Raw genomic sequence first — 22,515 nt, 5'->3', positions numbered from 1 at the left:
AGCTTTTGTTCTGTGGAAGAGAAGTAGGTGATCTGAAGGCATTCTTTTGTGTTCAAGATAATGTGATGAAAGAAGATAATGACAAGCTGCAAATCTTGCAAACCCTGACCTTGATGGCCACAATAGTGCAAATACAGCGGACCCCTTAGATGTCTGGAAGATAGAATAGAAAACAAGCATTTTGAGTTATCTGAGTTATTAAACTGTTCCCAGTAGACTGTCCAGAGTTAGCTCAGTATCTGCAGCCAAGCACTGAAAGCACTTTTTGGCTTATGTTAATCTTGCATGCTCAAGCAGAGGGAGCCTAAGCACTAGTAAGCATTAATGGCCTCAGGGGTTTTGATTATCCTGGATTTTGTACTGGTCACTGGCACAGTGGCATAAAAGAGGCCTAGTGGCAGTGAGGAGAGGTGTTGGTTGTAGTTTTATGACTGCGTTAGTGCTTTTAATATTAAGAGTCAGAGATCTTGGGCATGCCTGTTTTTGACCATCCGTCTGTCTTTTAAGCACGCAGACCTTAAGAGCACAATTAGGGGAGGGGAAGGGAAGTCCACTTCACTAATCTCCATAGAGGTCAAAGTACATATGAAAATGGTTATTTTTGATAAATACCCAGTACAGCTAAGTTAATGAAATAACAAAATAAGGCTTTTTCTCAGCTTAGCCCCTTACAGTTAAGCTGGCACTTGATTGCTGGTTTTGTAGCAGATTGATAGAAGAAAATACTTTTGCTTTCTTGTGTTACTGGAACAGCCCCATTATGTTTTTACTTTGCTTTAGGTCGTGTTACTGTGAAGCTGTATGATTTCATACAGCTGAAGGCAGTTTCATCTCTTCCTTAATGAAGAAGTTTCTCTGGAGTGCTGTGTTCTGTTTCAGGTTCCCATTGCAAAGATCCATGGGTGTGTGTCCAGTGAAGGTGCTGTATGGGAGTATGTGATGTTGAGGTTGCTGTCTTCAGGCACTGGGGAGGGTTCAGAGAGGCCAGTGCAATTCTTGGAGGTGTATGGTGACAGGACAAGAGGCAATGGGACCAAGCTTCAATAAGACAAATTCTGCTTAGAAACTAGGATGTGAAAGGAAAGAACCAATTAACGTAATATGAGCATCTGTGTGGCTGGAGGTATTCCGTGGTCAGTGTGCTGAGCAACTGTCTCTAAGCTGACTGTGTGCTGAGCTGGTGATTGGACCCAGGTTTTCTCAACAGGTTATTTTGAATATGTATTATTCTGTGATTTTATTCATTTAAGCCTATCCCAGGTGGGCTATGCTGGTACATTTTCGGTACAGACAGGCCCTGATGTGGGTGACTTCTGCTTATTTGGACAGTATATGGTTACACGTAAAGAATATTTAACATGCCATCTGGTAAAAGACCAAACAGTAAAGTGTGGCCACGTGTCTGGTGAAAATTGCTCTGTTTTAGGCACATGGAGATTTAGCTTTTACACTTATTTATGAAGGATACTGTTTTGTAAGGCAGGATATAGAATGAGACAGTAATGATTGTTATAACTTTTACTGTGTTGACCTGTGGTACCTCTGTATGTCTGACTTCTGTACATCTGGTATAGATGACATTTTAACTTAGATTTCCATTGGTTAAAAAACAAATGGTTATTCTTTGTGGACTTCTTATTATATCTTTAGATTTTTAAGAATTTTACATCTGTTCATCTCTCTTACGTGGAATTGAAGCAAATGGGCCAGCAGCAGATTGGAAGTTACCCTGTTCACTTTCACCTTTGTGGGGATGTGGATGAAAAAGGAGGTTACAGTTTTAAGACTTACCTGGAAGGTCTTTCCATTCATCACTGTTTTTCCAGATGTGTGACTGTTCATGCAACTAATGGCTTGCTGGTAGGTGCAAGGAGAGCAAAACATACTGCGTTGAAATAAATGTTATAAAGAGCATTTAGAGCAAAGATAATCCCTTCCTTTCTTCAAGTTTAATGCTCAGCAATTTTTTTTATTGCAACGAATAGATGAACAAGTGCAAACAGTTACTTATTTTTAACAGATCTCACCATTCTGTTTTCTCAGCTTCCAGGCAGCTCAGCTCTCCAGACATAGTAGTGTGTTTGTAAGGGATAAATAAAACTGTATGCTTGAATCATCTGAACTACTGATACTGAAGCTTCACTTTGCAGCTGTGCCAAGATAGTAAAACTAAATGGTACTTGTCAAATAAATCTCAGTAAATGCTATTGCTACTGACATAATGAACTTGTATTTCTGCAGATAAAGGACACCATTGGCTATGACACACTAGGTCACTGTTTCTTCACAGAAGATGGCATTGAACAGAGGAATACTTTCTTCCACAACCTTGGGCTAGTCACGAAACCAGGCACTCTTCTTCCTACAGATAGAAACAGCAGCATGTGTATTGGTATTAGGGATAAAGTGTATGGAAATTATGTCCCAGTGCCAGCCACAGACTGCATGTGAGTATTTCTTGCTGAAAAAGTAAAATCAAACCAGCTGCACCAGTTAAACTGCTGATGTTCTCTTGACAATATACAGATGATAACATTTTTGTGTATAATTTAATGAACACAGACACCTTAAAAGTAGTTTACATAACAATGGTATTTTAAAAAAAATGAAAAAGGTGTTTATTCTTTTATTAAAAAGTAAGTTTTGTAGGAAGATTGTTGTTTCTTGTGATACTTCTTCAATAGACTTTTAAGACCACATCTTTACTTCTCTGTAAAAGGCAGACACGTTCTCAAGTTGTCACCACTAGTTTTTCTGCATGCTATTGATCTCTTGTAGAAGCTTATTAAAAGGATTTTATTATTTCATGGAGTATCTGAACAACATTAAATAAAATACTGTGCATTGAACGAAAAAAGAAGCATTTTTGACTTCTAGATGTGGGGCTGTTTGTGATTTTTATTTCATATGTGAAGTAGTGACTTCAAACATCAGTTTTGCTTTTTCTGATGTGCTTGTTATGAAGGGGAGATATTTCTGTATGAGCTAGAGCTTTTCCATAATAACTTCTTTCTGAACAATATTTCAGGGCAGTTTCGACATTCTGGATTTCTCATCCCAACAATCATCTTATAAATAATGCAGCAGCAGGCTCACAGGTGAGGCATACAGGTGTAATTCAAAACAAATTACTCATGCCACTGATATTTGTAAAGCCTGTGATGTTTACACTGCCAAAAATGAATATTTTTTTCTTTTTTTATATGAGAATATGTTCTTTTACGTTGGAGTTTACTGTGTTACTGTTCTGCAAGATTTGTCTTCATAGCTTTCATTGGAATGAAAGATTTCTACAAAAATAAAAGATTAATTGTGCAGGAAACAGCTACAACACTTTATTGTCAATCATTAGTCATTTGTTTCCCATCAGTGACAGTTGATATGTTTTTACTTCTTGTACTCTACTTATATTGGTGCAAAACTTTTGTCACAGCTGCTTGCAAAGTAAATCTGACTACTCAGCACCATGTTGTGGAGGGCTGAAGTCTGTTCTGCACTGGATGAGAGCCTGACATGTGCATGGTTTTGAGCGGAATTTCTGAAGAGATCAGTGGGGATGGAAAACAGGAAAGATTGTTGTAGTAAAGGCTCCAGTGCTGGAAGTAGAATATGAGTGTGTGTCACTGTATTCTCAGGCACAGAATGCATAATAAACTGTTATTAATGGAACAGGATTCAAAATATTTAATGAGTTTAAATATCTAGAGGATGAAAAAAATTAGAAAATTTTATTCTGCTGTTTGTGTGGATGTTTTTTTTCTTTTGAACAAACTTTTCTAGTTGACTGTCTACTAACAAGGAAGGATTTGGACATACTTATGAAATCAAACCAGTTCTTTTCTTCTGAACATAATGTCTTTCCATTTTGCCTGCTTTATGTAATATTCCTTTACCTTCTTTTAGCATTGCAGGCTAAGTTGAAAGAAACAGCTTCCTTGATCTGGTGTTTAAAACCTACAAGGTCTTTTTCTGCCTCTGTAGTGTAACCCAGTAAATGTCACTCCCTTTCATTACCAGAATGTGCGTGGTCAAAGCAGCTGTTTGTGTACATTACAAAGTTTTGCCACTCTGATGTACCTCCCTTGCATGGATGTAAGCACATTAGTATAAAGGGACTACAGCTTTTTATGTTTCAGAAATATAATACTTCAGCTGTGTTGATACAAACTCTGTATTGTAGAGCTTTTGCTGGTATAAACTGTAACAATTCACAAGCAAATAAAATAATTCCATTGCCTTCCCCAGCTCCTGTGTTACACAATGAAGCCCATTATAAGGGTGTATCAGCAATAGATGTTTCTTTTGTCTGAGCTGTATATGGGGGAGACGGGGAGACCTTTTTCGTTTTTCTGAATGCTTGCGTTTAAAGAGCTTTTAAGTTTATTAAACTGTTTTCCAGGCATCAGGATGTGTTTTGGATAAAAAATACTTGAGTCTGCCAAGCACAGAGCTGTATTTAATTATACATGAAGTAAGATTTTGGTATTTTTACTAATGGAACATCCACATTTGCTTTGGAATTGTTAATCACCAGAAATGTCAAAGTGTGTCGTCATTACGGATGGGAATATGTTACTGAGAAGCAGAATTTCCAGGACTGTTTGGAAAATGAGTGTATTCTCAGAGTGAAATGCACGAAATCTTTTAAGCCAGAGTGAATTGGCTTTATCCACATATCTTGAACAAGAGGATGATGAGTATTTTTTATGAGATGGAGCACTCAGTACATAGCTAGTTAGTTGCTGCTCAACCCTTTAATGTGCCTTATGTAAATTTTTCTTTATTTTATAAGGGCACAGAGAATGTAATTCAGGCAAAATTTTTCATGTTTGTAGGTATCTGCTGTGCAGGTACTGTCACAATGCCACCTCTTGGTGAACCTAGGTGTGGTTGAAAGGGGAACTTTTGTGGGTCTCATTTAGCAGATATCCAACTTCTTTAAGAGCAGGGATGTTGAAGAATGGAGAAAATGAACAGATGCTGAATTTATTACTATGTGTTACCTAGCTCTGAACTGGCCAGACTCCTTGATGTGCTTTTTCCCCATCTTCTGAAAGCTCTTGTGGGTTTTTTTGGCTGTGTCATTGAATTCTGATTTGAGCAGAGATGAACAAACCTTAGTCAGACTGTAACAGTAAGGAGGAAAGGAGGAATTTTGAGTATTTTACTGTAAATGGTATGAATTACTGGTGAACAAAGGAAAATCAAGCATCTGCATGATGAAATATAACTTAAATTGAGAAATTACATTACCTCTGACACTTTTCTGGTTTCAAATACTAGAAGATCTTAAATGTGGTGTGTTACATGGCTTCGCTGAGAAGCAAAACACTTTTGAGTGCATATTATTCACTAGAATATGGCCTTATTTGCAAACTTCTACTTTCTTACTGGGCAGTTCTTTGGAGACTTTATTTTCAAATATATAGTCCATTATGCACAATTAGTTTGGGCTATATTTCTACTTGCTTCTTTACTTAAAATATCCAAGTCCAACTTAGCATACACTTATTTTGTGCTTGGATACTACTATCAGTGCTCATATATCAGACTCATTTATAAGTAATGCCATTCTCTCCTTACTTGCAGGATGCTGGAATATGGTATTTGTTCCACAGGGTTGCCACAGGAGATTCTCATAGTTTAGCCATAGAAACCAAGTCAGAGCTTACACCCCTAGGAATCTTCTATAACAACAGGGTTCATTCTAATTTTAAGGTAATGTTATCTCATTAAAATAAAATTGAGGTTTTTTTATTTGTACCTATTTTATATTAAGACTTGTCTGTTTGTTTTAAGCTGGTTAGGTGATGGATTCATGCTGTGTTTGAACTGCGTAATTCTATCTAGGTGTTGCAGAATGATGAGGTATAATCAGCATGTTTATAGTTTCTTGTCACAGTTATATATTCACTGTGTTTAATATTCTTATAAGGCACAAAATAATCAATTAATGCTTCTAATGAAATACATTTTCTCAAAAGTAACATTTCAGATGCTACTCTCTTACTGATGGCTCTGAAGAAAGCTGACCCGTGAAGCATCAACATTTTTTACAGTTGTGATTCATCTAATAGCTTCCTGGACTAGGAAGCTTGTTTTCCTTGTTTTCCAGTTACTCGGTTGTTTGCACATGGTAGCACAGTCTCTGACTAGAGATTAAGCTTTCGGGTTGCCTTCAGAAGCACAGCCATTGACAATAGTTTTTTGTTAGAGGGCTCTCAGCCTAGATACAGGCATTCAGTATTGCTTTATTAAAGTGACTAAAATATTTTCCACATTCAGCTAATTTAAAGCCCTTTAATTATTTTATTTGGAATCTAGTATATGTATATATATAATTACATTTACAAAGTCACCTAACTTTAAATGTTTATTTGTGTTTGAAGTTTACCCAATAAAGTTCAGGATGACTATTGGATTTTTTTTTTTTTATCAAGTGAAATTGATTTTACTTGACAGTTGGGTGTCTGGGATGCCAAGAAACAATGCACTGCTTTATAGAAGTTGTGTTAAGGATGTGTTTGGGACTGTAAGGCATTTGTTCAGATTGGGATTAAAACATACTGAATTCCAAAAGTGCATTGTAAAGAAAAAAGTGTTTCAGCTGTATAACTCGCAACATCTTTAAACAAGGTAGCAGTTTGTGTGCTAAACTTCCCTGTTAAAAGAGGAAACTGTACTAGCAGGTCTGAGGATCTACTCATGTAGGAGCGCTCAGTTGTAATCATAATTGGAATTAGAGGTGAAAGTAACTGCAAGTATTTGTGTATGTAATTCAGGTAAAATAACACAAATGCTTCCTTTTGCTTCCATATTCTCAAGTAAATTATTTCATACTGGATTACTGAGTTTCAAGATGATGATTGCTTATGCAAAAATCTGCTTCAGCGGTGATGGTAGTTTAGTTTTAAAGTGAAATACAAGGCATTTTTCACAGTGCTATTTTTTTTTCCCCACTTGTGAGAATATTTTGAATTCACCACAAGGTTGGCTTCTAGATTTTCCAGAATAGCATCTGGAAATAAGTGTAAAACGTCAAATAGTTAGATGTTATGAAAGACATCTGAAATGAAATTTAATTATTTTGCATTCTTTCTTTTTAATTCCAGGCAATTCTTTTCCTCTTCCTCAATTAGCATAGAAAGTTGCTGGTTTTCTCTTTGACAATAAGTCAGTTAAGGCCAAACTGAACTATCAAAGTGTTTTTAATTCATATATTGAAGAAAATGTAAGGTTGAAATTTTAGATGTTTATCTCTAGTTTTGCATAGTATGAATTGTCTTTTCTTACTTGTTTCAGGCTGGTTTGTTTATTGATAAGGGTGTTAAAACAACTAATGCTAGTGCTGATGATCCCAGAGAATATCTTTCTTTGGACAACAATGCAAGGTAAAGGTTATTGTCTTTCAAGTGAGTGAAAAATGGCAAAGTTCTGAGATTGCTCTTACATTCACATGAGGAAAAACATTTTTAGAACAATGTAATTACTTATAAATAATAACTGAACAATAAGTTCAAATATATTCTTTTCCCTCACTTATTCACCTGCTTTGGGTACAAGAGAGCATGGCATGCCTTAAAGGAGTTAGCTGTTTCTTCTGAGCCCTTACTCAGGGTAATTTTCAGCCTCTTAGAAGACATCAGTTTAAACATGTTCTACTGTTAGGCTTTAAGTATTTTTTGGAATTGCTGCTAAAAGTAAATTCTTAGAACATAAATCAGAAGAGATGATTTTAAACTAAGTAATTGTTAGAAAAAGGCACCATAGAGCCAAGTAATACATTCACATGCCTTTTCTACTGCTGAATGCTTCTGTCTGTACCTTCTAGACTTGGAGATCACAGCTCAGTGGTGCAGTTTTACTGAAGGCTCTTTGCAGTACAACCAACCACATTTCCTTTAGTTTACAAAGTGACAGAAAATAATGGAGTCTAGGAAAATTCCAGTTTATGCTATGCCTATTTAGTCTTGTCCTGAACTTCAAAAAAAAATAGCCTGGGATAGTGGTCAGATGACAATATTGCATAACCGTATTCATCAACATTTTGTTGTAACAAGTAACCATGAAGACTGTAAATATGGTTCATAAGTTTATCATTATTTCTGGTTGACTTGTTTTTAGGATGAGGTTGGTTAACTGATTGTTGCAGATGCAGAAAGGAAAGTTCCCAATTCTGGTGATTCTTGATGATTCATGATTTGGAAATGAACTCACTAGTTTGAAGTTTTGACAGAAAACCCATATAACCTTGTGGATTACCTCAGCCATAACCACTAGTCAGGAGGAACATATGAGGGGCAAAATGCCCTGTGAGAACCTGTGGTGTCTTGACAGGTCATCAACTGAAGATGTGAGAAACTCAGCACATGAGATAGGGTTCAGGTGTCACAGCAACCAAAGAACTGATGAGGTACTCAGTAACTATATAAGGCTACTAATCATTGTACATGGAACCATACTGGAGGGGTTTAAATGTTAATTAGGAGCCTGAGATTATCAAAACTAAACATTCACCCATTCTCCCCTCATGGGATACAGGGCAGATAGAAATAAGAGTACAAGGTGATCAGGATAAGGGGTATATATATCTTTATCCACTCAATGCATTTTTGTAATATGTTTTTTAATGTATTTAATGTATTACTTTTTCTCTGGGATCTTGGGGATAATCAGGTGAAAGCTTCCACTAGTCTCTAATTAGGCTATTTCTTTCTTCCAGTCATAACGTACTGTACAAGACCATCTTGGTAGCAACATGGAGTGTCTAGGTTGGAATAGAAAAATGTCTCAGGTGTGATAGAAGAAGAAGAACTCCTCAATGTCAGGAGAGTTTGAAAGACTTGAAAGAGCAGTTAGACAAACCTCCAGCTTTTTTTATATAGTGCATGTCAGCCTGGTTTATCCTTCCAAGGAGCTTCAATTCTCTCCATCAAATTTTACATTAATGCTGCAGTACAAGTGGGAAGGGAGTACTTTGGAGACAACAAAAAGAAAAAGCAGTGAGATTAAAGGAGGTGAGATGCAGCTAAAGAAACTCAGGGAGATTAAGCAAGAGCCTATGAGAATTACTGGAAAAGAGAAGTTTTATGTTCCTGCTTCATTATACCCCAAAACCCCTTTCCTAGAAATAGAGAGATAAGGTGCACCTGGTTTTGCCTTCTGTTATTCCAAATATGAAGCAGAGTGGATTTTGCCCATCAGATGAGTATGAGTGTTTATCTTTCAGTCTCTCTCTGAGCCCAACATATGTGACACATGTAAAACAAACAGTATGCTTATATTGAGTGTTTAAGTTTTTGTCTTTCCTAGGTTTCGACCTCATCAAGATGCAGACCCTGAAAAGCCCCGAGTTGCTGCCCTGATTGACAGATTAATTTCTTTCAAAAACAATGATCATGGGGCCTGGGTCAGGGGAGGGGATATCCTCATTCAAAACTCTGGGTAGGTATCTGGAAGCAAACAGCTGCGTGTTGTTAAGAAGTTTCCCCTGAAACTTTGTTTATGAAAGTGTATTGCAACAGGGTTATAAGAGAAGACTTGATACTTAACTTGAGGAACTTCTCAATAACTTGAAGCACTTTAACACCATCCCACTACATTAAATGAAACAAGTTTAAACATGATTAGATGAGAACCTGCCTTAAACAGCAAAAATAAACTATGTAGTAAAATGTCTAAAAGTTGGTAGAGACAGTAAATTTATACTGAGACATCTGTGGATTCCCTGAAGCTGTCATGTTTACCTACTTAAAATGTAAAAGTAAAACCAAGTAATTTTCTATAACAGCAACATTTTTATAAGAGGTATTAAGTGTTTGGTGGTTCTAAATTCCATTAATAGAAAATGTCAGGCTTTCTTCGATGCTAATGAGTTTCGGATAACCTAGAAAATATTAATGAAGCTCTGAACTTTCTTTTAGGTTTGCAGACAATGGAATAGGTTTGACATTTGCTAGGTGAGTACTGTAAGTTAATCACTTCTGGTTTGGGTGTTTTGGGGTTTTTTTGCCTGGAAGCTTAGAAAAATATATATCTTATCTATTAAAATGAATAGGTATACTTTCATAAGGCTATAGTTTCATTTTTGGGCCCTGCTCTATTTCCAGTGGTGTGGATAATGTTATAAAGGCTGTAAATTGACACAACTGCCAAAGCTTGCGTTTTGATTCAGCTTATGCTTTATTTACGCCACAATTTGCTGCCTCTTCACCAGAAGGGTTATATTTATCCAAGTATTTTTGGTATTGTGTGATTCCTTAGGTAGTTCTGATTTTCCTCCTGAAGAGCTGAAAGTGAGTAATGAAGAAGAAAGGGGATGAGCATTTAGAGGAGGTAGAGTCACTTTCTAGTAAAAAAGAGTCAAGTAAGCTAAAATTGTTGCCATTTAGGTTATGACAAAATGGTTCTAGGATTGCAAAAGTGGATTGTAAAAGAAACAATGCTGCACTACAAAGGGAGACAGAAAATTTAACGCTTAACTCTCTGCTGGCGTTTCAAACAGTCTGTAATACTGTTAATGATTAAATTTAAATTTTTATGTTTTGTAAATGAAGTCTAGACTGCTCTGCTTTAAGAGGGCTGTTACAGAAGTAAAAGTAGGACTATGCCTCTGTGTTTATTTGCTGGAGAGTCTTGGCTAAAAGCTTATCTCTGACATTGCCTTAATAGTGATGGGAGCTTCCCAAATGATGAAGGTGCCAGCCAGGAGGTATCTGATTCATTGTTCATAGGTGAGAGCAAAAATTATGGGTTTCCAGGCGGCCAAAATAAATATGTGGGAACTGGAGGAATAGACAGCAAGGCACGCACTCTGCCTAGAAATCGGTAAGTATGTTATGAGTGAAGGAAGTAGAAATGGTACAAGAAACATTATCTGTATCAGATGTAAACTGGGGCCATCAGTTCAAGAAGGACAGGGAATTGCTTGAAAGAGTCCAGCGCAGAGCCACAGAGATTACTGAGGGAGTGGAGCATCTCCCTTATGAGGAGCGGCTGAGGGAACTAGGTCTCTTTCGCTTGGAGAAGAGGAGACTGAGGGGTGACCTCATTCATGGTTATAAATTTGTAAAGGGCGAGTGTCAGGAGGAAGGAGCCAGACTCTTCTCAGTGACAGCCAATGATAGGACAAGGGGCAAGGGGAGCAAGCTGGAGCATAGGAGGTTCAAACTGAATATGAGGAAAAACTTTTTTACTGTGAGGGTGACAGAGCACTGGAACAGGCTGCCCAGAGAGGTTGTGGAGTCTCCTTCTCTGGAGACATTCAAAACCCACCTGTGTGACCTAGTCTAGGTGATCCTGCTCTGGCAGGGGGGTTGGACTGGATGATCTTTTGAGGTTCCTTCCAACTCGTAATATTCTGTGACTCTTTGTAAACTACCTTATTGCTTGAGCTGTGAGAGATTAGGACTCTATCAAAGGTGACACTCTCTTTTTAATACTTCGTGTGCAAATGTGTGACTCTTGCCTTTTTGCTGAGTCAGTTTTCATCTGATGCTACCATAGGTTGCTTTTCTGTAGTTATTTAAGTTTTTCTACTTTAATGAAACATCAGTCTTAAACAACATTTGGGCCTGGAAGAGAGAAAGAAAAAACTTGTTCAGGTAAGAGTATTTCTAGAGTCAGTTTAGGACTAGAGACTACCATCTGTCTGTGACAAATCCCAATCTGTGACCATGACCTTTTTTTTTCCTATGGCTTGCTGTGATGCTTGTTTAACATAGCTGCTTAGATATTTAGAGGGATGAAGTTAATGTGATGATGATATATGAAGTATTGAGTCTAGTTGAGCAGAACCTAAGAACAGTTGAGTTTTGAAGGGACCTTTGGAGCCCATTTTGTCTAACTTCTTTGCTCAAGCAAGGTCATCTAGAGCTGATTGTCCAGGACCCTACTGAGACAGCTTTAGAATATCTCCAAGGATGGAGACTCCACAGCCTCCCTGAGTGACCTGTGCCAGTGCTCAGTCACCCTCACAACAAAAACTTTTCTCCTTACGTTCAGGAGGAACCTCCTGTGTTTCAGCTTGTGCCCACTGCCTCTGGTCCTGTCACTGGGCACCACTGGAAAGAGCCTGGCTTTGTCTTCTTTACACCCTCCCTTCAGAGATTTTTATACACTGATGAGATTCCTGCCCGAGCCTTCTCTGCTCCAAGCTGAACAGTCTGAGTTTTTCCAATATTTCCTCCAATGAGAGATGCTCCAGTCACTTAATCGTCTTTGTAGCCCACCCTTAGACTCTCTCCAGTAACGCCGTGTCTGTCTTGTACTGGAGATAAACACTCTATATGTGGCTTCACCAGTGCTGAATAGATGAGAAGGATCACCTCCCTCAGTCTGTTGGCAACACTTCTCGCAGTGCAGCCCAGGATACCATTTGCCTCTTTATGGCAAGGGCACATTATTGGCTTATGGCCAACTTGATTTCCATCAGGACCCATACCTCCTCTTCACTGGTGCATAGGGTTGTTCTTCCCTAGGTACAGGACTTTGCACTCTCACATGTTGAACTTTGTGAGGTTCCCATCTGCCCATCTCTACAGCATGTCAAGGTCTATCTGGATGGCAGCATAACCCTGTGGTGTATTAGCTGCTCTTCATAGTTTTGTGCCTACTGCAGGCTTGTTGAGACTATATTCAGCCCCATCATCCAGATCACTAATGAAGAGGTTGAACAAGAGTGGACCCAGTGTTGACCCCTGGGATACACTACTAGGTAATGACCTCCAAGTAGCCTTCATGCCTCTGGGCCCAACCATTCAGCTAGGTTTCAATCCACCTTACTGTCTTCTCATCCAGCCCATACTTCATAAGGGTCTTATGGGGCACAGTGTCAAAAGCCTTACTGAATGGTAGACCATGTCCATTGCCCTCACCTTGGCTGCTAGACCAGCCATTTCATCACAGAAGTTTATCAAGTTGGTCAAGAATGACTCCTCCTTGGTGAATCTATGCGGATTACTCCTGACTGCTTTCTTGTCCTTCATGTTTCATGAAGGACAGCACAACTAGTTGTCCTTCGGCTAGCACAACTAGCTGCTCCATCATGTTCCCAGAGATCAAGCTGAGGCTTACCAGCCTTCAGTTTCTTGGGTGTTCCCTCCTGAAGTTCGAAGTGACATTTGCTTTCCTCCCGTCTATGGGCACTTCTCCCACATGCCATGATCAATCAAAGAGCAGTTAGTATTATTCTCCTGCTGTATTTCCCATATTGGAAAAGGGGCACATTTGTGAATGGACAGTGATAGCTCTTCTAACAGGAAAATTCAAGAGTGGGTGATTTTTTGACTCATTAGATAAGTGCAGAAACAAGATTTCCTTTACAAAGATACGAACTGCAAATCATTCTCTTAATGTCACTCTATTGATTCCTCTGAGAGGAAATGTATTTATGATACAGATTCAGGCTTAGCATGGTTTTTGTTTTAAAGGATCCTATAAATATTTGCTTATATTAACAGGACATTTCCAATCAGAGGCTTTCAGATTTATGATGGACCTATTCATCTTACCAAATGCACATTCAAAAACTTTGTGCCAACTCCAGACAGATTTACCAGTGCAGTTGGATTTTTGATGAAAAATCCATGGCAGATGACACCAAAAACCAACATTTCTCTTGTGAAGTTTGGTCCAAATGTAAGTTTATTACAGGATTTCTTTTAATCTTGCAAATGGCTTTTCTTATTATTATATTTAATATAAACATCCAAAGGCTGTAGATCATCTTTTCCATACATCATTATTCCAGAGTTTCTCTCTTGGTTGGAAGTGACCCAAGGTGTATCCTTTGTCTCCCAATAAAAAAGTAATACAAAGGGAGATGTAGGATATGTTACAATAATGATCTCTTTCATAATGGTAAAGCTGAAAGGAGATTTATGTAAGGTTTGGTATATCCTTAGTAATTAATTTTCAGTTGCAAATATTAACACTATTTAGATGCAAGAGCTGGCCTAAGCCTATTACTAAAAATCAAAATGTTTGTTTTGTAAGATTCCAGTGTCCTTGCCATAGGGTTTTTCATTAAATTTGTCAAATGCCTGTGTTTTCACAGGTGTGCAAGTGTGCTTTGACTGTGGAAAAAATAAATATTTTAATTGTTGTTGCCAGGTTTCTTTGAAAGCCTTCTTTGGAAAACCTGGTCCCTGGTTTGAAGAAGGAGATCTGGATGGTGACAAGAACTCAATATTCCACGATCTAGATGGTTCAGTGACTGACTACAAGGATACCTATGTGGGCAGAATGGATAACTACTTGATTCAACACCCCAAATGCATTAATTTTACAGAATGGAGTGGAGTGGTTTGCAGTGGGACCTATGCACAGGCTAGTGCTCTTGTAGCTTTCTGTTTGGGTCAAATGTACAATATCAACAACTTGTGGGGGGCAAGGAGAATATAGAAACTACAAAGTTACCTATCTTTGGATTTAAAAATTCTCTAAGGTTTTAAAAATACTTTTATGCATATTATACTTTTCAGCGGGTTGTGTATATCGTGTTCCCTTCAACACTCAGACTGGGAGTACAGTATTAGATGCTGCAAGGTAAAACCAAATGTGTATGCCTGCCAGTTCTATGTTGCAGCCATATCTGCTAAAACATTTTTGTGTTGGAGGTGTTTTCTTCCACTGGAGTTCTGTCTTGTCTTTTTTTCACAGCATAGGTTTTGAGGGGCTTTTCATTTATTTTTTCTTAAAGTAGATGTTACATACCACCTTATGAATAGAAATCTCACATAGAGATGGGTTTTTTCCCCATTCTGGTTACTGTTCTATATGAGTTTCGCCAAATAGTGTAGTTGATTATATAGATTTTTTTTTCATATATTTTTTTCGTTCTCCCTTTTTTTAGTCTGTAAATAGGTTTTCAAATAGGGCTCTTCTTCAGGAGATGTTTGTGTATTGTGTAACTCAGAACATCACATTAAAGTGTTTTGGCTAGTGTTCTGATTATTCTTTGCTATTTCATTTCATTTTGTATAGTGTCCAAATCTTTCCTCTTTCTTTTCCTCCTACATAATACTATATTAGGTTTATGTCCAAACCTGGAATGGACAGAATCTTTCCATGACTATTGTACGAGATGAGTACCCAGCCAATCCCATGGTTCTTCGAGGTATTAATCAGAGAGCTGTCTTTCAGCAATACCAGCCAGTAGTGATGCTCCAAAAGGGTTACACAATACATTGGAATGGAAAAGCTCCAAACGTCACCTACCTCTATCTCATTAACTTCAACAAGTATGTTTACTTTCTTTCATGTCATTGATCCATAGGGCAATGCTGAAGTAATGTCCTGCAGAATTAGCTTACCTGAAAGTTTGCAACCATCAGTAAGGCTGGATCTCAAGTTAGAGTTTTTTTTGTGATTACAAATACTAAGGCATGAAAAGCAGGAGATTAAGCAGTAGACCTGCACATAAAGTTAAATATTTGGCTGGTACAATGTCTTTTAAGGAAAATACTTTGGAGAAGAAAATGTGCAGATAGTGAAGTTGAGCAGAATTGCAGCTGCATAGTTTGGCATACTTGATTTTGTTGACAGATAAACTTATTAAATGTCTAAAGTATAAAATCAAATTCTGAGAGTATCAAAGTTACTATAATATTTAATGAAACACTTAGTGTAGAGAGGGGAAGAAAGATCTTCAAGTTGAGGGTTTGGTAGCTTTTTATGTTCCTGTTACTTGTTTTTTCAGTGACCTGTTTGCTGCATATTGTTGTTTAATCTGTTCCTATAGTGAATCTTACATTTTTATTTTGTTTTCAGGAATGACTGGATTCGTGTTGGTCTTTGTTATCAACCAAATACAGATTTTGTTATAGTGTTGGAAACCTTTCAAAGGCGATCATCTGCCCTGTCAAGCAAGGTAGAACGCTACATGCCTGTATCTTCAATGATGGAGCTTGAAAAGAATCGATCAAACAAGAAGTTTTACTTTGACAACAGTACTGGGTAACTCCTTGTAACTTTTGGAAGATGTTGTTTAATCTTAAGATGTACAGTTTAATAGTGTTAAAAGCAACTGATTGAGACACTTTCATAGGAGGAGAGCTGTTGCAAAGGAGCCCAAAGCCTCTTGGAAAGAATACTCTATGTGACTTTGAATCTCCCAAATAGAGTGGTTGTCATTGAAACAGTTTTCCACCATAGATGCCACAGATATTTTCTACCCCATGCCTGGGGAAAAAAGGCAACTGGCGTGCTGCAGACCGGTATCTTTTAGGAAGTAACTTCTAAGTCTTCAAAGAAAATCTGTGCCGCCTTGTTAAACTTAAAATTCTAGAAATTTCTGAGAAGTTTTCTGTTCCAAGAACATTTTAAGAGTGTATTTCTGAAAATTCTAATATGTCTTCAGCCTTCTCAAAAGTACTTAGAAGCCTCGCTTTCAAAAGTACTTCTGACAGAGGCCACTGCAATCCTTCCAAGAGGTTTAAGATATGGTCAGCTTCGAGTAAAATAAGGCCTACATACATCACTTGTGTGTTTTGCCAATGTTCATCTTAAATTTGTAATTTGTTCTCTTATTTATTTTGTTCCCTTATCTGCTACTTTGTCTACAGTAAATATGGAGATTAATGTAGCTTTTGAAAAGACATGTATGTTGACTTTTTTCTAAGAGCTACAGTGATAACAGTCAAATACATAATAGAAGAATTACCAGTCTCTATGTACTGTGAACATCAATGACCACTACTCCCTAAATTGCATTTCCAGGCATTTGCAACAGTACAGTTACAATGTCCGGGGTTGATGGGTGAAGCTGAATATCCAGACAGTTACTGCTCAGTATCTGCAAAGATCTATGATCGCAGAATACATTTATGCGCTACAGTTTGGGTTTTGTTTCCTACAAACCACTGATTTGAGGAGTGGCTGTTCTTTTCAAAGTATATGCATTCATACTGATGTCTTCTTTAACTGTTGGGATACATCAGCAGAGACTTCCTAAGTCTAACAAACTGTAAATATTTTTTAAAGTTTGAACAATGGTGCAGAAGTGAATACTATAGTTTCTGTTCTTCTGAAAATCACAAAATACAGCTGTTAAGGTTTAACATAAATATGTATCTTTCCAGCAATTGATCTCGATTCTTTTTCCTCCATTTGTATAGATTGCTGTTTTTATTTCTCCAAGCCAAATATAATAGGGATGGTCACAGTTATTGCTCATCTCAGGGATGTGAAAGGATCAAGATTGTGACCAAGGATTCAGCAAAAGGGATCAGTAACTGCATGTCAAAAGCTTACCCAAAGTACTACCAAGGACCAACTGTCATAAAGCAGATGCCAGTAAAAACTACTGTACCATGTACAAAATGCGGCACTACTCAGGTAAAATAAAATAAGCAAAAACTTTCATGAACACTATAGTTGGTGTTGCTGTCTACTTACTTTAAGGCAGAGTTTCAGTCTTTCAGCAGAGAATACTGCACATACCAGTTTACAATGGTCACGTCATTAACGTCCCATAATCTAGAAAGTGTGGAGTACCTTGTAGAGCAAACATTTCAGTTTTTGTTCTTTGAAAAATGCTGCTTTGCCTCTCAGTACCTCAGTACTATGGAGAAGGGACATAGATAGATCTGATGTCTTGTACTACAAAGGACATTGTGGCATTGGAGCATGTCCAGAGAAGGGTGAGAAAGCTGTTGAAGGGTCTGGAGCACAAATCTTATGAAGAGCAGCTGAGGGAACTGGGATTGTTTAGTCTGGAGAAGGGGATTCTGAGGGGAGACCTCATCACTCTTTATAGAGTTACCTGAAAGGAAATTGTAGCAAGGTGGGGATCAGTCTCTTCTACAAAGTAACAAGTGATGGAACAGAAGGAATGGCCTCAAGTTGTCCCAGGGGAGGTTTAGATTGGGTATTAGGAAAAATTTCTTCACTGAAAGGGTTATCAGGCACTGAAATCGGCTGCCCATGGAAGTGGTCAAGTCACCATCCCTGGGTGTATTTAAAAGACAGGTAGATGAGGTGCTTAGAGACATGGTTCAGTAGTGGACAGGTTATGGTTGGACTCTATGATCTTAAAGGTGTTTTCCAACCAAATGATTCTGTGACTATCTGTATTCCATGTCAGATAGTTTTGCTGCAGAGGTCTATATGCTGGTGGCCAACCTTCCCTCTTTTTTGGATCTTTGCTTATTAGCATGAACTCAAAACTGCATTATCATTTTAGCTGTGTAAGCTGAGAAAAATACTGAAAGTAAGGAATAAAATGGGTTACACTATACATCATGGTATTTATTAGCATTGCTAGTGCCACAAATAACGCCACTGACAAATGGATGCATTTGCTTTGGAGCATGGATAGTCTGTTGTAAATTGTCTGGCATGATAAAGTGTTGAAGACATGTGGATATGTGTACTTAACATGTTTCATTTGATATCCAGATGGTATTCACCAGTGATCCTCACAAAAACTACCTCCTTGTGCACATTAATTCATCTGGTAAAAAAGAGTTAAGCAGAGGTCAGCAAGCATTTATTTCTGTAAGTAATCTTTGCAGTTTTATTCTATCTCTTTAGTAGTTTGTACTATAACAGTTGCACAGCTCTACATAATGCTGACCTCACTTTTCTTCACTTGAATGAAAAGTGTTGATTTGCAGTTTAAAAAACAGTCAAAAAGCTGGTATTTTAGCCTCAGTAAATGAGACTCCAAAGCTCCATTTTGTATTCAAATCCTTTCCTGATGGGGAGAAAATTGTACCAATAAGGGAGAGTTTAAAGTCTTCAGATTCATGTTGACATCTGGATGGACATACATTTATTGATGACTGCTTTTGGGAGAAAAAAAAAAAGACAATACCAAACAACCTGTTAGTTACATCCATGGTGTTGATATTCTTTTTGTGCTAACAGATTGAGAAGTTGATGGGATGAGTCATTCAAGATATTATATTTCGCTAAATTCCTTCAAAATGGAAGGAATCCATAAGGAATCCATAGAGAGTTTTGTATTTGTCCTGATGCAGTCCTGATAAGACTAGTGATACGATACTGTATAAAAAGTCTTTCATTTCAACTTCTATTCTATTTGACTTTCAAGTCTATTCGGATGCTGAAGAAGACTTGCACGTAATGCTGAAATAGCATTTGCAGACATCCTCATGCCACAAAGCTTAAAGTCTATATGTAGCTTACATTCTGCAATGTCAGCACGTTAGCTTGGTTGAAATAGTAAAACTTCTGAGTTATTCAGACAGGCAGATGGGATGTGAGCAGCGTAACCTTAGCAGCTGCAAACCTCTATGGGAATGTGTGTGCCGTATCCAAGTAGGAAGAAGCTGAGCTAGACCCAGGCTGCTGCAGAAACAGATTAGTATTGTACTATTGCCAAGAAGCCTAGGTGGTTCAATATCTGAATTTTAGCTTCCTGAAGCAGAAGCGATGACCAAGGCAGGTACTAAGTCTCCTGAATTGTATAATCTTCTGGTAGAAACTGGGAACTGAAGGCTCCCATGCAATTTCAGAAGTGCCACTTGAAAGCCTCCCCTCAAAGGTAAAAATGAAAACAGGCTAGGGAGAAACAATTATTTGTAAGGAAATTATTACATCACTGTGTTTGCGCTAGATAAAGATTAACACTGAGTGCGGTAGAATTGCAAAGAAAGAAAGTTCTTTTCTCTTCTTTTTCTCCTTCCATTCAGGTCAATGACGCACTCTTTTCCTTCAAGGATAATGGTATACTTATTGTTGTAGTTGATGCCTGCATTGGCACTGTAATGGGAAACAAATTATTTTCTGGAGTAGATATTAAGCATGTAGATGGATATTTAAAATCTGGAATTCCACAAAGGTATGTGTAATGACCATTTATTTCTGCTATGTCCTGTAAGCTATGGCTCTGCTCTCTAATGAGGTTTTAAATAATGAAACTGAAAGTGAGCAAAATACGTATCTAAATTGAGGGGAAAGGTGAAACATAGAAGCATTTTAACAGACAGTTTAGCCTATCTGAGTAAACAAAGCAAATCAGATTTGAACACTTACAATTTTCCAGTGTTGCCTTTCACCTCAAAAAGAATTTTTTTAACTAAACATCATGTAATAACACTTCTTTGCTTAAAACAAGAATAACTTTTTGTTTAATAAGATCACTTCAAGACACTGAGAAGAACTATGTGAGAAGATGTCATACTGCTCTCTCCCTGTCTAGAGAGACAGTTGCTTATCATTAAAGAAAAATAAAAAGTTAGAATCAGAAAAATTAGAATTCTAATATTCTAATTTTGGATGAATATCTAAACTTGAGGTTTGATACAAAATATTGAACTATATTTAAATATCGCTATCCAGTGATTTTCAAGTTAAACGTAAAGTCAGTTTAAAAAAAAAAATTGAGGTGGGTGCTTTTCTAGGTACTGCTTTCAGAGAGGGTTGACTATTTCCATGTCATGAAATGACATGTCTTGGGTACTCTTAAGCAAGTGGACTATGAGGCTGGCTAGCCATAAAAGCATGCAGCAGAATATTAAGAAAACTTTGTGTTTGTAACAGCTGCTGTCTTCTGTTTCTGCTGCAGGTCTATCATTCTGCTGAGCACAAGAGGTGATGTAGCTATTCCAAATAATTTATCAGAAGCCTTAATGTCCCTGGGGACAGCCAAACCGCCTTATCTTCAGCACAACGGTTGGTGGAAATTTTGCATGTTTCTTTGACACCGCCTTGGTCTGTGTGTTTATGTTGGCGTGGCAGGTTTCTCACAGGGTGTGTGAGAAGGATGCAGCTGGTAGAAGATGACTGCCAGTTCTCACTGGTGTGGGCTGCTGCATCTTAGCCCTTGTTGATGGGGTGGGGGGCAGGCAGCCCTTCAGCAAACAGAGCCGGAAACCCTTCCTGTTGCCTCTTCACTGTGTGGAGCTTGTTGCAAGCAGAGAAGTGACTAGCAGTTCTTCATGCCTGTGAATTACAGAAAGGGAGCTCCAAGCTTTTTTTCCCAAAGCCTGTATTTTGTGCCTCACCCAGTGTATCTGTTTTTAAACAATCTCTTGTGCCAGGCTAGTATTTCCTATTCTAACAAAATTTGAAGGTAGAGATGAGAAGCTGTTGGTAATTTCAGGGATGGTCACTTTATAGGCCACATGGGGTAGCTGTCATCCTGGCACAAGTCCTGTCTGAGAAAAGAGGTTTTATAACTGTCCCAATAGCTGTCTTTTCAAATTTAAGATTTTGCAGTATTTAATACTGATTATTGATAAAGGAAATTGCAAATCATTATTTCCTTGCAAGATGCTCATGAAGCTGAGAGTGGGTTAATGTCCTGAATAATCTGGGGGGATAATTTCAGAGAAGTGTGCTGTTCCCTTCTCAACCAGTCCTGTGTTGTGCTTGGACGGGCTTGTCTGGTTCGGTAACACTGAGCTGTTTTTGTCACAGAAAGCCTGGCCTTTCTGGGCTTCAGAGGAAACTTCAAGCCATCCTGGATTAAGCTGTTTACTGGTCCTGCTGCACATGGGCTTGTTCAGATAGAAAAGTATATCCCTTTACAACTGGAAGAGTATGGCTGTGCCAGAGCAATCAAAAGTCGACGGAAAGACCTCGAGCTTCTGAAGAAGGCTACACGATCTCATTAAAAACTAAGATGTACATAAAAGCTGGGAAAAAAAATGTGAACTAACTTATTTTTTAATTTATGGCATTTTAAACTATATTGTTATCCAAGTAAACCATGTTATTGTCTGACAGATGTTTGCCAGCATTGACCGCTTGAATGCCAATCTGTGCACCTTCTAGTTGTACAAAATATTAAAAAAATTATTAGTATTTGTATAAACAGGTTTCAGAGATTTTTCAGATGTTTGTATTTACTGTAAACAAGTTTCTTCTGTTTAATAGTCCTTTTGTATGTAAGAGGGTGTTCATAAAAGCCTTAAATTTTTGATAACAGGTGTTGGAATGCATCTTCGATTACTTGAAAGATTAACATTAAAGTCTCCATCAACAGCTTGAATTGGTCATTTTAATTTAGACTTCTTCCATTAGCTGTTCAGGTGTTTTCCTGAGGGTTTATTTAGCAGTCAGCTCAGTTACATTCTCAATCTGCTTTCCAAGTTGTTAAAAACCAATCTCTCTTACGCATGCAGCTGATTCAAGGGGTTTTAAGTGCAGTAAAATTTTTGTTTTGCTGTATGAAAGGGGGATTCAAAGATCCAGCCTGGGGCTGGGTGAGGATTGTGTACTGTGCAACAGAGTTTAATGAGGCTATAGTTACCAGCTTGGCATACAGAGCACAAAATTACTACCATTCTTTGGGGTCACTGTTTACTATTCACCCTTAAACATGCAGGGAGTCCATAAGAATTACTTTAGTAAGCAATCTGGGTGTTAAGGCTGCAGTCTTGGGTACAGCTTGACTTCAGCTTTTTGTTTTATAACTTTTGGCCAGAAGGGCAAAGCTGAGATATTGTTACTCTCAGTTTGTTATGAATCTAAGCTTCTACTCTTACAGTGGTTGGTTGGTTGGTTTGTTTTAAGACTATCCCAGCTCTAACTTTTAAGTGAATG

General features: G+C 37.9%; 1 protein-coding gene across 1 annotated transcript in view; it reads left to right on the top strand.

Annotated features, from left to right (window-relative positions):
- Window positions 1-21,842, top strand: part of TMEM2 (transmembrane protein 2) — a 22,870-nt gene extending 1,028 nt beyond the window's left edge. The window contains exons 2-18 of the mRNA XM_010180180.1: window positions 1,651-1,860; window positions 2,242-2,447; window positions 3,029-3,098; window positions 5,590-5,718; window positions 7,303-7,391; window positions 9,313-9,444; window positions 9,924-9,959; window positions 10,672-10,827; window positions 13,461-13,638; window positions 14,113-14,328; window positions 15,034-15,242; window positions 15,772-15,957; window positions 17,118-17,337; window positions 18,400-18,498; window positions 19,659-19,807; window positions 20,534-20,640; window positions 21,388-21,842. Of these exons, the coding sequence (XP_010178482.1) occupies window positions 1,651-1,860; window positions 2,242-2,447; window positions 3,029-3,098; window positions 5,590-5,718; window positions 7,303-7,391; window positions 9,313-9,444; window positions 9,924-9,959; window positions 10,672-10,827; window positions 13,461-13,638; window positions 14,113-14,328; window positions 15,034-15,242; window positions 15,772-15,957; window positions 17,118-17,337; window positions 18,400-18,498; window positions 19,659-19,807; window positions 20,534-20,640; window positions 21,388-21,584 (2,589 nt within the window). The 3' untranslated portion in view covers window positions 21,585-21,842. The remainder of the gene's footprint in view (window positions 1-1,650; window positions 1,861-2,241; window positions 2,448-3,028; window positions 3,099-5,589; window positions 5,719-7,302; window positions 7,392-9,312; window positions 9,445-9,923; window positions 9,960-10,671; window positions 10,828-13,460; window positions 13,639-14,112; window positions 14,329-15,033; window positions 15,243-15,771; window positions 15,958-17,117; window positions 17,338-18,399; window positions 18,499-19,658; window positions 19,808-20,533; window positions 20,641-21,387) is intronic.
- Window positions 21,843-22,515: the final 673 nt, after the last annotated feature.

The sequence above is a fragment of the Mesitornis unicolor genome, unplaced genomic scaffold (genome assembly GCF_000695765.1).
Source record: "Mesitornis unicolor isolate BGI_N332 unplaced genomic scaffold, ASM69576v1 scaffold34592, whole genome shotgun sequence".
Taxonomy (NCBI): Eukaryota; Metazoa; Chordata; class Aves; order Mesitornithiformes; family Mesitornithidae; genus Mesitornis; species Mesitornis unicolor.
Note: the sequence above shows the minus strand (reverse complement) of the source record. Positions and strands in the feature narration are given on the sequence as shown.